The 16474-nt window shown below is 54.4% G+C and overlaps 1 protein-coding gene across 8 annotated transcripts in view; it reads right to left on the bottom strand.

Moving 5' to 3' along the window:
• LOC116956577 (uncharacterized) overlaps nt 1–16474 on the bottom strand; it is a 153412-nt gene that overhangs the window by 16445 nt on the left and 120493 nt on the right. For 6 of the 8 annotated variants that reach the window (XM_076054384.1, XM_076054386.1, XM_076054385.1 and 3 more), the window contains 2 exons: nt 9159–10040; nt 2347–2489 (listed from right to left, as the gene is read on the bottom strand). In XM_076054384.1, the coding sequence (XP_075910499.1) occupies nt 2347–2489; nt 9159–10040 (1025 nt within the window). Of the gene's footprint in view, nt 1–2346; nt 2490–2511; nt 3334–5231; nt 8385–9158; nt 10041–16474 lie in introns of those variants that run through there. The other 2 variants (XM_076054387.1, XM_076054388.1) reach the window with 2 other exon arrangements.

Below are 16474 nucleotides of genomic sequence, written 5' to 3'. Positions count from 1 at the left end.
ACTGGACGGGTTCCGCAGGATTGGAAGGATGCCCTGGTGGTCCCCCTTTTTTAAGAAGGGGGACCGCACAGACTGTAACAACTACAGGGGCATCTCACTCCTCAGTGTGCCGGGAAAGGTCCTGGCAAGGATTATTCAGCATCGCCTTGCCAGGCACGCTGAGGAGAGGCTTGCGGAGCCCCAATGCGGTTTCAGGAAAGGGCGGTCCTGCACAGATGCCATATTTTCTGTCCGTCTGCTACAGCAGAGGTGTAGGGAATTCCAACAAGACCTACATCTCTGCTTTATTGACCTGGTCAAGGCCTATGATACCATCAGTAGGCCTGGGCTCTGGGTCGTTCTTCGTGTTTTTGGAGTACCTGACCCTCTGCTCACGATCATTAAGGACCTTCATGATGGTGAGCGGGCCCGGGTAAAACTACGTGGCCGGGAGTCAGAGCCATTCCCTGTACACCTTGGGGTGCGACAGGGATGTCCTCTGGCTCCCACATTATTTAACATCTATTTTGACCACGTAGTTCGTGAAGCCTTCAATAGCTGTACCGGGGGAATCTCCATATGGTACAGATATAATGGGAGGCTAATCGATGCCCGGGTGCGGTCAAGGGATGGCTCCCTATTGCTCAACCACGTTATGTATGCTGATGATTTGGTAATAGCTGCTCAGTCAGAGGAGGAGTTGGAGATGCTGCTGCTGAGACTGGAGCGTGCCACTAAGAGGTGGGGCCTTACCATCAGCCCCACCAAAACTAAGCACCTGCCTGGGTATTTTGTACCATCGGACACTCCACCCCCACAACTCCCAATCAGTGATGGGGCAGTTGTGGAGAGAGTGGAGAGTTTCCCATACCTGGGCAGTGTGCTTATGACTGGCTCCAGTTTAACAGCAGAGGTCTCACTCCGAATCAGTCGAGCGGCAATATCTTTTCATCGGTTGCGTAACGCTGTGTGGAAGCTACCTGGTCTGTCACTCCGCACTAAGCTTCAGGTCTTCTCGGCCACGGTCATTCCCTCCCTTCTCTACGCTTGCGAAACGTGGACCCCCCTAATGGAACATCTTCGCCGGTTGGAAACATTTAGGCTGGCCTGCCTACCATCCATCCTGGGTTTAACCAGACTGGATTGTGTGAGGAGCTCACAAATCCTTGAAAGATCTGGGCAGGGTCCCATCGGTGAGCTCCTCCAGCAGGCAAGGCTGCGATGGCTGGGTCATGTAGCCCACATGCCTAGCCACCGCATGCCGAAACAGCTTTTGTTTGGCCGGATTGAGGGGGCTAAGCGGGCGCGGCACGGGCTAGAGAAGAGATGGAGTGATGTGGTACAGGAGGACGTGGAGCTGAGTGGACTTGCCGATGACTGGTACCAGCGGTGTCAAGATCGGCCTCTGTGGAGGAGGCTCGTGAAGGATGCTACTGGGCAGTTGGAGACAGTCGCCCTCCAACAACAACGGAGGGCGGAGGAGCGACGCTCAGAACAACGAGCGGAGCGCCGGGTGGCTAAAGCACAGCAGGTTGGCACAGTAGGGGGCACAGGTGGTGCATCAGCCAGTCATCTCAGTCAGTCGACCCGTGGCACCTGGGTCTGCCCCGTGACCTCCTGCCAGCGGGCGTTCGACACTTCACGTGGCCTCAGGGTGCACATAGCCTGGTACAAGCGTCGTGGTGACGTCACCGCCACTTAGTGGCGAATGGCGGTTGTTGTTGTAGTTGTATCTGTGTGTGTCAATGTGTGTCACTGTGTAAGTCTCTGTGTGTGTCTGTGTGTGTGTCTCTGTGTGTGTCACTGTGTGTGTATCTGTGTGTGTCTCTGTGTGTGTCACTGTGTGTGTATCTGTCTGTGTCACTGTGTGTATCTGTGTGTGTCTGTGTGTGTGTGTACACGCACCTTGTGTACACGCACACACAGGCAGCATAACGGAGTGGTTGTCTGTGTGTGTGTACACGCACCTTGTGTATGCACACACACAGGCAGTATGACGGGGGAGTGGTTGTCTGTGTCTGTGTACACGCACCTTGTGTATGCACACACACAGGCAGTATGACGGGGGAGTGGTTGTCTGTGTGTGTGAGTGTACACGTACCTTGTGTATGCACACACACACAGGCAGCATGACGGGGGAGTGGTTGTCTGTGTGTGTGTGTACACGCACCTTGTGTATGCACACACACAGGCAGCATGACGGGGGAGTGGTTGTCTGTGTGTGAGTGTACACGCACCTTGTGTATGCACACACACACACAGGCAGCATGACGGGGGAGTGGTTGTCTGTGTGTGTGTACACGCACCTTGTGTATGCACACACACACAGGCAGCATGACGGGGGAGTGGTTGTCTGTGTACACGCACCTTGTGTATGCACACACACAGGTAGTAGAGGCCGTCTGCCGAGTACTCGCGGCCACTCGGCCTCCTGGCCTCCCGCAGGAAGCGGCAGAGGCCGAAGCAGAGCTCCTTGGACAGACACGCGGAGACACGGTCTGCACACACCGCTACGCGGGAGACACACGGGAGACACACGGGAGAGACACGGGAGACAATGAGGAGACACGCCGAGACACGGTCTGCACACACCGCTAGGCAGGAGAGACACGTGAGACAATGAGACACGGTCTGCACACACCGCTACGCGGGAGAGACACGGGAGACACACGGGAGAGACACGTGAGACAATGAGACACGGTCTGCACACACCGCTACGCGGGAGAGACACGGGAGAGACACGGGAGACAATGAGGAGACACGGTCTGCACACACCGCTACGCGGGAGAGACACGGGAGAGAGACACGTGAGACAATGAGACACGGTCTGCACACACCGCTACGCAGGAGAGACACGGGAGAGACACGGGAGACAATGAGGAGACACGCCGAGACACGGTCTGCACACACCGCTAGGCAGGAGAGACACGGGAGACAATGAGACACGGTCTGCACACACCGCTACGCGGGAGAGACACGGGAGAGAGACACGTGAGACAATGAGACACGGTCTGCACACACCGCTACGCGGGAGAGACACGGGAGACACACGGGAGAGACACGGGAGACAATGAGGAGACACGCCGAGACACGGTCTGCACACACCGCTAGGCAGGAGAGACACGGGAGACAATGAGACACGGTCTGCACACACCGCTATGCGGGAGAGACACGGGAGACACACGGGAGAGACACGGGAGACAATGAGACACGGTCTGCACACACCGCTACGCGGGAGAGACACGGGAGAGACGAGAGACACGTGAGACAATGAGACACGGTCTGCACACACCACTACGCGGTAGAGACACGGGAGAGACACGGGAGACAATGAGACACGGTCTGCACACACCGCTACGCGGGAGAGACACGGGAGAGACACGGGAGACAATGAGGAGACACGGTCTGCACGCACCGCTACGCGGGATAGACACGGGAGAGACACGGGAGAGACGAGAGACACGTGAGACAATGAGACACGGTCTGCACCCACCGCTACGCGGGAGAGACACGGGAGAGAGACAGGAGAATGAGGAGACACGGGGGGGGGGGGGGAGGGGGGGGATGAGAGTGGACAGAGAAGAGGAATTCGCGAGGAAGCACAGAGAAGAGATTCTGGGAGCAGGAGGACAACGGAGACGCAGCTGCGATGGACGTGGAGGCAGACGGAGCACAAGGAAGTGATGTAGTGGTTGTGCGGAGTTGGAGTTCGTGTGTCCGTGTGCACGTGGTGCTGTCTCCCCTTGTCTCAACCTGTGTCCCCATGCCGTCCCACTGTCTTTGTGTGCCCGTGTCGTAGCCTCGTGTCTCCCTGTGCGTCTCCCCGTGTCTGCCACCCTCTATCCCCATGTGTCCCCGTGTGTCTCCCCGTGTCTTCATGTGTGTCTCGCCGTGTGTCTCCCCGTGTCCCCGTGTGTCTCCCCGTGTCTCCCCGTGACTACCCGTGTCTCCCTGTGACTACCCGTGTCCCCGTGTGACTCCCCGTGTCTCTCCCCGTGTCTCCCTGTGTCTGCCACCCTCTATCCCCATGCGTCTCCCCGCGTGTCTCCCCGTGTCACCCTCCCTCCCCGTGTCTCACTGTGTGTCTCCCCGCGTGTCTCCCCGTGTCACCCTCCCTCCCCGTGTCTCACCGTGTGTCTCCCCGCGTGTCTCCCCGTGTCACCCTCCCTCCCCGAGTCTCACCGTGTGTCTCCCCGCGTGTCTCCCCGTGTCTCACCCTCCCTCCCCGTGTCTCACCCCGCCGTGTCTCCCCGTGTCTCACCCTCCCCTCCCCGCGTGTGTTCCCAACGCGTCCCCGTACCCTCCTCTTCCTCATCCTCCGACACGCAAGCACGGTGCCTTTGTGTACCATTTGCGGTTCCAAGGGGGCTGTCAAACGCAGCAGACGGTTCCAGTAAGCAGGGAAGCGCAGGACTTCACCACGGCCAGCTGCCATGAGCGCGTCCTGAGGTGACACCCCTTCAGCAGTGCCGGTATTTCAGCGAGTCTGTCTGGCTCTAGACAGGCCACGAGCTGACGAGCCGTGCCATACCCACGACCGTTTTCGACGTGAAACGCCGAAACTGAAGATTGGCCTGTAGTTGTTGCTTGTCGGAGGGGGTCTACGCTCCGGTCAACCCGTGCTGTGACTATAGCGTGGGCAGACGACATCACGTGCCGGGGGGGGGGAAGGGGGAGGGGGGTGAAGCATTTCACGCTGCGCGTGACGAAAGGGCCGGGGGAGAGCTCTGGAAGAGACTCCTTCAAAGAAATGTGCGCCCGCATCAAAGGAAGGTCCGGTTGTACCGTCCGGTTGTACCGGACCTTCCTTTGACGGAGGAGCAGGTCACGACCATCCTCGGAGCGATTTCCTCGGCTGCGGATGGCACGGACGTAGCCGGAACGGTCGGAGCTGGTGGCCACAAATGACTCGGGGGGGCGGGGGGGGCGGGGGGGGGGGGGCGGGAGTCACTGCCTCTCCGTTTCTCGACGGGACGGCGGGCGACCTTCCGGGCGAAACGATTCACGGGGGTCCCTGCGCCGAAGAGGGACGATTTCCTCCCTGGGTTTTTCACTCCCTTTGCCGCGTCCGTCCCGAGGAGAGTCGCCCCGCACGCACGCACGCACGCGGACCGGAGCTCCGCGTGCAGCGGAGCTCCGGTCCGCTACACGCGGACCGGAGCTCCGCGTGCAGCGGAGCTCCGGTCCGCTACACGCGGACCGGAGCTCCGCGTGCAGCGGAGCTCCGGTCCGCTGCACGCGGACCGGAGCTCCGCGTGCAGCTCGGCCCGGCCGAGCTGACCGCGGAGCGGGTTTGCGGTTCCGGTACGGGCGACCCCCACTTCTGACGGTGGGCATGGCGCCCCGTTGCCGATCGTGCATCCGCCCAGGCACCTGCCTCGTCCAGCGATAGGTTTGTTGTTGTTGTTGTTGGGTTCGACGAAGTTGCCGGTACTCCGCGTCGCACCGGGTGAGGAGCGAATCGGTGCAGGTAGAAAAACTAAAATCCACCCCCCACCCCCCGCACCATCTAAGCCGGTGAGCTCCACAGAGATTCGGGCTGATAATAGCGCGGCTTGAAGCTTTCGTAACTACGGGAATTCATATTCTTTGGGTATTTCGGTAAAAGTCACGTAGATGGAAAAAAATTAACGAGCGATATCGACGTTTCGATCGCCACGCAAAGCGGTCGTCTTCAGGAATTAATTTGTTTCTGTCTCCGTGGCTTTAGCGGAAGAAAGAATACGAGTTGTAATCACTGGCGGAACGTCGTACTCAGATTGTGAATGTTGTGGCTTGGCTCTCAAACTCGCAACCGGTGTGCTGTACTAGTACACTACAATATACACTACACTATACACTACACTATATATACACTACACTACACACTAGTGCTGTACTAGTATACTACACTAAACACTACACTATATATACACTATTATACACTACACTATACACTACACTATACACTTCACTATACACTAGTGCTGTTCTAGTACACTATACTATACACTAGTGCTGTACTAGTACACTATACTATACACTAGTGCTGTACTAGTACACTACACTATACACTACACTATATATACACAACACTACACACTAGTGCTGTACTAGTATACTACACTATACACTACACTATACACTAGTGCTGTACTAGTACACTACACTATACACTACACTATACACTAGTGCTGTACTAGCACACTACACTATACACTACACTGGTGCTGTACTAGTACACTACACTACACACTAGTGCTGTACTAGTATACTACACTATACACTAATGCTGTACTAGTATACTACACTATACACGACGTTATACACTACATTATACACTAGTGCTCTACTAGTATACTACACTATACACTACACACTAGTGCTGTACTAGTATACTACACTATACACTACGCTAGTGCTGTACTAATATACTACACTATACACTACACTATACACTATACTATACACTAGTGCTGTACTAGTACACTATACACTACACTAGTGCTGTACTAGTACACTACACACTAGTGCTGTACTAGTATACTACACTATACACTACACTATACACTACATTATACACTAGTGCAGTACTAGTATACTACATTATACACTACACACTAGTGTTGTACTAGTATACTACACTATACACGACACTATACACTACACTATACTATACACTAGTGCTGTACTAGTACACTACACTATACACTACACTAGTGCTGTACTAGTACACTACACTACACACAGGTGCTGTACTAGTATACTACACTATACACTACACTACTATACACTACACTATACACTACACACTAAGTGCTGTACTGATGTTAACGTGCAAAATTAGCTACGTACACGGACAGGTTAAACTTCTCACACTAACAGCCGCCTTGCGTTGCCGGCAAGGCAGCGGGGCTCTGCGATCTCACATGAACGCGTTAATCTCTCTCTCGAGTAAACATCACCAGCAAAGCCGACTCGTTTTCCCTCCTGATGGAGATTCGCCGCTTGCCTTGTGATCGAAACGCCATGGGGGGGGTTGGGGTTTACGCGCGTTTATTTTTTTATTTAAAACTCACTCCCGTCTGTTGTATCCTAAAAAAAAGAAATCTTCTAACTCAATGTTTGTACCCACGTCCCAATGGTGGTATCGACTGCAAACTTGAAATACCTGTGTGTGTGTCATCACGATGACAAGACTGTATTCTATCATTAACAAAAAAAATCCAAAACATATATTTTTAAAAACATTTTACACGCTTTTATTTAGCTCACTCGGTCTGTTGTCGCACCCTGAAATCTTGTAACTCAAATTCAGCCGTATTCCCAATGTGGTATCGACTGCAAACTTGTTATAGCTATGTCATACTGATGACAATACTATATTATATCATTGAAAATTAAAAAAAAAATATTTTAAAACAAACTTTTTTTAAGGCTCTTAAGTGTCCACGCTCAACTCACGTTGCCTGTAAAACACCACGGTCCCCTTACGTTACGGCAAGTCTCGGGGAGCCTCACCGAGGGGCGGGGGATGTGGAAGGAGGGGAGTGGCGATGGGGGAAGGGGGGCAGGGGGAAAAAGCAGCTCGGACGGTACATTTCATTAAAGCGTGTTGTTTTAAAAAAAAAAGTATTTTTAAATATTTTATTTGTTTTTATTCAGCAAGGAAAAAGTGGTTTTCACACCTGATGATGATTGCTTGTGTTGGCAGTCGAAACGTCGTGATAATTGTATTGTTTTATAATTTTCATTATTTTAGTGTTTCCCTTCTACGCGGTGACTTTACCGGAAGAACCACGAATATGAATCCCTGCAGCCACCAAAGCTTCCAATCAAAATTGCATCCGTTGTTATTTTCTCTCAAACTAATATCCGTGACTCTTACCGAAAGACCCAAATAATTTCATGATAGCAGTCCCGCAATTTCTCCTTCATTCGACGCACCCCCGAGCCGCTAAGCTCCCCCCGCTGTACCGTCGCGAGCGGCCAGCCCCCGGGCGAGCTACGCTCCTGGGTCCGTTGTCTGCGTGGCTCCGCTGAAAGGCCCCTCCCCCAAGAGTCTGCCCCGACTTCGCCGACACCGCGAGGTCCGACTGTGGCACCGTCGCTCCGCGCGATCGAAACGGGGCGAGCAACGCCGGTCACGTGGATGTTTTAAAAGTCGCCGGCCGCTGCGATCCCGGGCGCGATGGGAGTCCCGGACGACACGCGGGGCCGAGTTCGGCGAGCAAAGCGTCGGGCATTGACCCTGGACGGCCGAGCAGCAGCACAACATCGGCGCCAGACGGAGCGGGCGGCAGAGAAACACGGCCGGGGGTGGAGGTTCCAACTTCTTTGGATGGAGCGGCGGGAGCGACGCACCTCCGCGCCGGCTTCTTCAGACACGACGGCGGCTGACGACACCCCGACGTGGTCCCGTCCCTCTGTGGCACCGTTGCGGGATGGACGTGGTCAACATCCAGACAGGCGGAGGCCGGCCCGTGTGCAACGCGAGGCGACGAGGCAACAACGAGGCGGTCTTCGCTCGCCGTGGTTCCACGCCTCGGTGACCGGGAGCACGGCGCAGCCGCCTCCAAGGACGACGCTGGCAACTGTGGCGGATGCGTGTCCCAGCGTGTCCCCGTGTGCATCTCCCCGCGTCTCCGTGCGTCCCAGTGTGCCTCCATGTGTCTCCCCGTGTCTTCCCGTGTCTCTCCGCCATTGTGTCTACACGTGTCCCCATGTCTCCGCCATGTCTCCCCGTGTCTTCCCGTGTCACTGTGTCTCTCCCCCTGTGTCTCCCCGTGTCTCTACCCCTGTGTCTCCCCGTGTCTTCCCGTGTCTTCCCGTGTCACCGTGTCTCTCCGTGTCTCCCCATGTCTCCCCGTGTCTCTCCCCGTGTCTCCCCGTGTCTCTCCCCGTGTCTCCCCACGTCTTCCCGTGTCTTTCCCCGTGTCTCCCCGTGTCTCCTTGCCTCTCCCCCTGTGTCTCCCCACGTCTTCCCGTGTCTCTCCCCCTGTGTCTCCCCGTGTCTCCCCATGTCTCCTTGTCTCTCCCCCTGGGTCTCCCCGTGCCTCTCCCCGTGTCTCTCCCCGTGCCTCTCCCCGTGTCTCTCCCCATGTCTCTCCCCGTGTCTCTCCCCGTGTCATCCCATGTCCCCGTGTCTCTCCCCGCGTGTCTCCCCGTGTCCCCTTGTCTCCCCAGTGCGTCCCGCGTACCGTTCTCCTCCTCCTCCTCCTCCGTGCCGTCCGCGCGTCTCCGCCTCCGCGTGGTCTCCGCGTGGTCCCCGCGTCTCCGTCGCCGCGTCTCGGCCACCCACTGCCTCCACGCGTCCGACCCGCACTCGGGGATCAGAGCCTCGGCTCTCGGCGCCTCGGGACCCAGGGGCCTCAGGGGGGGACCCGGGGACGCCCCCGCCAGGGGACCCGGACTATGGGGGCCCAGCGGATCGGGGGGACCCCGGAGACGCGAGGGCTCACGATCGGTTTCATCGATGGAATTCGCGCCATCGGTTTCATCGGCGGGATCAAGGGCACGGGAGCGATCGATGCGATCGGCGGACCCGTGCGGATCAATGGCGCCGCAGGGCTGATCAATGAAACCGAAGGGGCTCATCGGGGACAGCTCCTCGGGGGCTTCGCAACCAATTGGCCCGGCGGGATCGAGGCACTCCAAGGGATCGCGGCGGGGACCTCCGGAGGTGATGGGATGGGAAGGATCAATGAGGTCATCAATAGGATCGATGTGACCGCCAGGAAGCCCCGGGCCGAAGGTGCCGCAGGAATCAATGAGCTCCATCGGATCGGCGGGATCAAAGAGATCGGTGGGCTCGATCAGATCGATGGGATCGATGGCGAGATCGATATTATCGGTGGGATCAATGAGGTCAATATCGGTGGGATCAATCGAATCGGCGGGATCGACGAGATGATCGGTGGGATCAACATCGGCGGGCCCCCCGCGATTAATAGGATCGGTAGAATCGGTGGGATTGGAGCGAGGTGTGCAATGGAGTCTGGCAGCGATGGGCCGAGGCCGTGTGGGAGCCAAGAGGTCTGGGTTGAATCTGGGACCATGGGCTCGGGGAGGCAAAGGTGGACCTGGAACAGCAAACAGGGGCCAGAGCTTAGTCAGCATCGCAGCCATCAGCATCTACGAACGATATCGTGACCCGTGATCATACGTAGACACACGCAGACACACACAGATACACACAGACACACACAGATACACACAGAAACACACAGACACACCTAGATACAGACACATACAGATACAAACAGACACACAGATACACACAGACACACACAGACACACCTAGATACAGACACATACAGATACAAACAGACACACACAGATACACACAGACACACACAGACACACACAGACACACAGATACACCTAGATACAGACACACATAGATACAAACAGACACACAGATACACACAGACACACACAGACACACACAGACACACAGAGACACACACAGACACACACAGATACACACAGACACAAATACACACAGACAGACACAGACACACACACAGACACACAGAGACACAAGTAGATACACACAGATACACACAGACACACACAGATACACACAGACACACGTAGATACAGACAGACACACACAGATACACACAAACACACACAGACACACACAGACACACACAGATACACGTAGATACACGTAGATACAGACACAGGCACACACAGACACACACAGACAAACACACACAACAACAACAACCGCCATTCACCACTAAGTGGCGGTGACGTCACCACGACGCTTGTGCCAGGCTATGTGCACCCTGAGGCCACGTGAAGTGTCGAACGCCCGCTGGCAGGTCACGGGGCAGACCCAGGTGCCACGGGTCGACTGACTGAGATGACTGGCTGATGCACCACCTGTGCCCCCTACTGTGCCAACCTGCTGTGCTGTAGCCACCCGGTGCTCCGCTCGTTGTTGTGAGCGTCGCTCCTCCGCCCTCTGTTGTTGTTGCAGGGCGACTACTTCCAACTGCCCAGAAGCGTCCTTCACGAGCCTCCTCCACAGAGGCCGATCTTGACACCGCTGATACCAGTCATCGGCAAGTCCACTCAGCTCCACGTCTTCCTGTACCACATCACTCCATCTCTTCTCTAGCCCGTGCCGCGCCCGTTTAGCCCCCTCAATCCGGCCGAACAAAAGCTGTTTCGGCATGCAGTGGCTGGGCATGCGGGCTACATGACCCAGCCATCGCAGCCTTGCCCGCTGGAGGAGCTCACCGATGGGACCTTGTCCAGATCTTTCAAGGATTAGAGATACACAGAGACCCATAGAGATACACAGAGACCCATAGAGATACACAGACCCATAGAGATACATAGAGACCCATAGAGATGCACAGAGACCCATAGAGATACACAGAGACCCATAGAGATGCACAGAGACCCATAGAGATACACAGAGACCCATAGAGATACACAGAGACCCATAGAGATACATAGAAACCCATAGAGATACACAGAGACCCCGTAGAGATACATAGAGACCCATAGAGATACATAGACCCATAGAGATACATAGACCCATAGAGATGCATAGAGACCCACAGAGATACATAGAGACCCATAGAGATACACAGAGACCCCGCAGAGATACATAGAGACCCATAGAGATACATAGAGACCCATAGAGATACATAGAGTCCCATAGAGATACATAGAGACCCATAGAGATACATAGAGACCCATAGAGATACATAGAGACCCATAGAGATACATAAAGACCCATAGAGATACATAGATACCCTTAGAGATGCATAGAGACCCATAGAGATACGTAGATACCCATATAGATACATAGAGACTCGTAGAGATACACAGAGACCCATAGAGATACATAGAGACCCATAGAGATACATAGAGACCCAGAGATACAGAGACCCATCGAGATACACAACAACAACAACCGCTATTCACCACTACGTGGCGGTGACGTCACCACGACGCTTGTGCCAGGACATGTGCACCTTGAGGCCACGTGGAGTGTCGAACGCCCGCTGGCAGGTCACGGAGCAGACCCAGGTGCCACCGGTCAACTGACTGAGATGACTGGCTGATGCACCACCTGTGCCCCCTACTGTGCCAACCTGCTGTGCTTTAGCCACCCGGCGCTCCGCTCGTTGTTGTGAGCTTCGCTCCTCCGCCCTCCGTTGTTGTTGGAGGGCGACTGCCTCCAACTGCCCAGTAGCATCCTTCACGAGCCTCCTCCACAGAGGTCGATCTTGACACTGCTGGTACCAGTCATCGGCAAGTCCACTCAGCTCCACGTCCTCCTGTACCACATCACTCCATCTCTTCTCTAGCCCGTGCCGCGCCCGTTTAGCCCCCTCAATCCGGCCGAACAAAAGCTGTTTCGGCATGCGGTGGCTGGGCATGCGGGCTACATGACCCAGCCATCGCAGCCTTGCCCGCCGGAGGAGCTCACCGATGGGACCTTGCCCAGATCTTTCAAGGATTTGTGAGCTCCTCACACAATCCAGTCTGGTTAAACCCAGGATGGATCGTAGGCAGGCCAGCCTAAATGTTTCTAACCGGCGAAGATGTTCCATTAGGGGGGTCCACGTTTCGCAAGCGTAGAGAAGAGAGGGAATGACCGTGGCCGAGAAGACCTGAAGCTTAGTGCGGAGCGACAGACCAGGTAGCTTCCACACAGCGTTACGCAACCGATGAAAAGATATTGCCGCTCGCCTGATTCGGAGTGAGACCTCTGCTGTTAAACTGGAGCCGGTCATAAGCACACTGCCCAGGTATGGGAAACTCTCCACTCGCTCCACAACTGCCCCATAACCGATTGGGAGTTGTGGGGGTGGAGTGTCCGATGGTACAAAATACCCAGGCAGGTGCTTAGTTTTGGTGGGGCTGATGGTAAGGCCCCACCTCTTAGTGGCACGCTCCAGTCTCAGCAGCAGCTCCTCCTTTGAATGAGCAACAATTACCAAATCATCAGCATACATAACGTGGTTGAGCAATAGGGAGCCATCCCTTGACCGCACCCAGGCATCGATCAGCCTCCCATTATGTCTGTACCATATGGAGATTCCCCCGGTACAGCTATTGAAGGCTTTACAAACTACGTGGTCAAAATAGATGTTAAATCATGTGGGAGCCAGAGGACATCCCTGTCGCACCCCAAGGTGTACATGGAATGGCTCTGGACTCCCGGCCACGTAGTTTTACCCGGGCCCGCTCACCATCATGAAGGTCCTTAATGATCGTGAGCAGAAGGGTCAGGTACTCCAAAAGCACGAAGAACAACCCAGAGCCCAGGCCTACTGATGGTATCATAGGCCTTGACCAGGTCAATAAAGCAGAGATGTAGGTCTTGTTGGAATTCCCTACACCTCTGCTGTAGGAGACGGACAGAAAATATGGCATCTGTGCAGGACCGCCCTTTCCTGAAACCGCATTGGGGCTCCGCAAGCCTCTCCTCAGCATGCCTGGCAAGGCGATGTTGAATAATCCTTGCCAGGACCTTTCCCGACACACTGAGGAGTGAGATGCCCCTGTAGTTGTTACAGTCTGTGCGGTCCCCCTTCTTAAAATGGGGGACCACCAGAGCATTCTTCCAATACTGCGGAATCCGTCCAGTGGTCCAGACTGTTGTTATGATGTCATATAGGGCAGTCTGTGCACAAATACCACCCTCCCTCAGCATTTCGCTTGGGAGATCATCTCTGCTCGCTGCCTTTCCTGGTCTCAGACTCCGGATCGCCTTCAGTAATCCCTCAACAGATGGCACCTCAGCCAGCCACTCACAGGGGGTGACTTCTTCCAATATTTGAGGCACCGCAGCCTCAGCAGGGTCATCCTCACTTGGTGCCACGATGTTTTCCTGGCTGAGGGATTTTCCCTCCCCCAGGACCTCAGAAATGCTCAGCAAATTTACAAACCTGTTCCTGGGGGTCGGAGATTGGATCACCGTTTTTTCCCCTAATGATGGTAATAGGTGTGGCGCTGCAGGTTACTTTTTTGATGGTGTTAAATAGAGATTTGTGATCACGGGCCACTGAGGCAGACTCCATCTCCTCAGCCACCCGCGACCACCACCCATCCTTGCATCGCCTCACGGCTCTCCGAACCTCCGAGCGAAGGCTGCGGTAATCCTCCTCATTCTCTGACGTGGGATTCTGTAGCCGATGACAGTGGGCCTGTCGCTTTTTCTCAACCATCCTGAACACCTCCTCTGTCAGCCAGGGTCTCTGGGGAGGTTTGGACCGCGTACCCAAAGCAGCCATTGAAGCTGCATGAGTCACAGTCCTAAACCTCGCCCATTTACCCTCGACATCAGGAGTCGTCGGGGACGATGCCAATCCCAGCTGCAAGCGATGATGAAATTCTCGCTTGCAACTTTCATCAGATAACTGAGACCAGGCCACTTTAGGTTGGAATGGGGTCCTGGGTGTACACCCACCACTGGAGTGGAAGAATGGCAGGCGCATCTTACAGTAGACTAGTCGATGGTCAGAGGGCAGATCAGCTCCACGGTAGGTCCTAGTGTCAAGGACATGGGCTCGCATCCGCTGGTCCGTCACTATGTAGTCCAGCAGATGTTCTTGCTTGGACCCGGCATGCATCCATGATGTTGTGTGGATGCGCCGATGCCAGAACAGCGTGTTGGTAATTACAAGCCCATGGGCTGCACAAAAATCTAGCAGCCTCCTACCGTTGTTATTGAGCTGATCTGGCCCATGCCCTCCAATCACTCCAGACGAGGTGCCAGCACCATGACCAACTCGAGCATTGAAGTCACCCAACAAGATGACTCTATCCCGAGGAGCCACTTTAGCCAGCACCTGTGACAGGAGGTCATAGAAGGCATCTGACTCATCGGCTTTGCCTGCATCCCTCCACGGATATTCATCTTCGGTGGGGGCATAAGTAACCACGACCACCATTCCTCGCCTCCGGTTAATGGGAAGGCGAGCCCAATGTAGCCTGGGGCTTACAGCTTCCCACACACAGACACACACACACACACGCAGACACATGCAGATACACACAGATACACAAACAGACACACACAGACACACACACAGATACACATACAGACACACGTAGATACACACAGACACACGTAGATACACACACAGACACGCGTAGATACACACACAAGACACACGTAGATACACACAGACACAGATACACGTAGATACAGACACAGACACACGTAGATCCAGACACACACAGATACACACAGACACACGTTGATACACACAGACATACAGACACACAAAGACACACGTAGATACAACAACAACCGCCATTCGCCACTAAGTGGCAGTGACGTCACCACGACGCTTGTGCCAGGCTATGTGCACCTTGAGGCCACGTGAAGTGTCGAACGCCCGCTGGCAGGAGGTCACGGGGCAGACCCAGGTGCCACGGGTCGATTGACTGAGATGACTGGCTGATGCACCACCTGTGCCCCCTACTATGCCAACCTGCTGTGCTTTAGCCACCCGGGGCTCCGCTCGTTGTTGTGAGCGTCGCTCCTCCGCCCACCGTTGTTGTTGGAGGGCGACTACCTCCAACTGCCCAGTAGCGTCCTTCACGAGCCTCCTCCACAGAGGCCGATCTTGACATCGCTGGTACCAGTCATCGGCAAGTCAACTCACTGTTACAACGCTGTGGGTGATCACGATATAGTTTTATCCGATACCAAGGTTCTCTGCAAACCCACGGGTTTTTATCAGAGATTTGTCCACGAGGCAATTCAGATTTACAAAAACAGACACAATTTCAACTGAGAGGATGGTTTCAAATTAAGCACTCATTGGAAAGATGTTCTAAATCAAACCAAACATTACACTAATTTTGCAATGGTACAGTATATTTATTCAAGAAGTGGTATTCCAAACTTTCACAGCAGCTTATTTCCCTTCACACCAACATTATGTAACCCCCCCCCCCCCACCGTGCCGGTCCAGTACATCATTTTATGCTAATTCCTTTGTCAAGGCGTTTTTTTGTTTCCTCCAACACAGCTTAAAGGACGTGACCTGGGCTTGCTGTCTTCACTCCAACGCTGTCCTCTGGACAGTCCAGTCCCTTCACCTGATGAAGGCCACTTGTGTCGTGGCCGAAACGTCGTGATTTTTTGTTATTTTATTTTTACCTACGTGACTTTACCGAATAGAACCAAAGAGTATGGATCCTTGCAGTCACGAAAGCTTCAAATCTAGAATTGATAACCTCTACGGGGAGGGCTTTCACCTATCTGTTAGAGCTTTCAACAGACAATGGGACAAGAAGTCAAAGCTCATCGAGACGCTGACCTTCCTCAAAAGATGCCACGACCACAAGGTAATACCCATCGCTTTCACATCCATCTGCTGCTGTATCCTCACCGAATTCTAAACAGATTCCGTTTAAGGCCAGCCTATCTTTAATCTCAGAGAGGATAAGACTACTCCGTTTTGAACTCGATACTTTAGACAGGACTCTCCTACAAGCTCATTTAACGCTAACACAAAAAATGTCACCT

This window comes from Petromyzon marinus, chromosome 66, assembly GCF_048934315.1.
Source record: "Petromyzon marinus isolate PM22_M1 ecotype Great Lakes invasive population chromosome 66, UKy_Petmar_22M1.pri1.0, whole genome shotgun sequence".
Lineage (NCBI taxonomy): Eukaryota > Metazoa > Chordata > Hyperoartia > Petromyzontiformes > Petromyzontidae > Petromyzon > Petromyzon marinus.
This window is presented reverse-complemented; position numbering and strand designations above follow the sequence as displayed.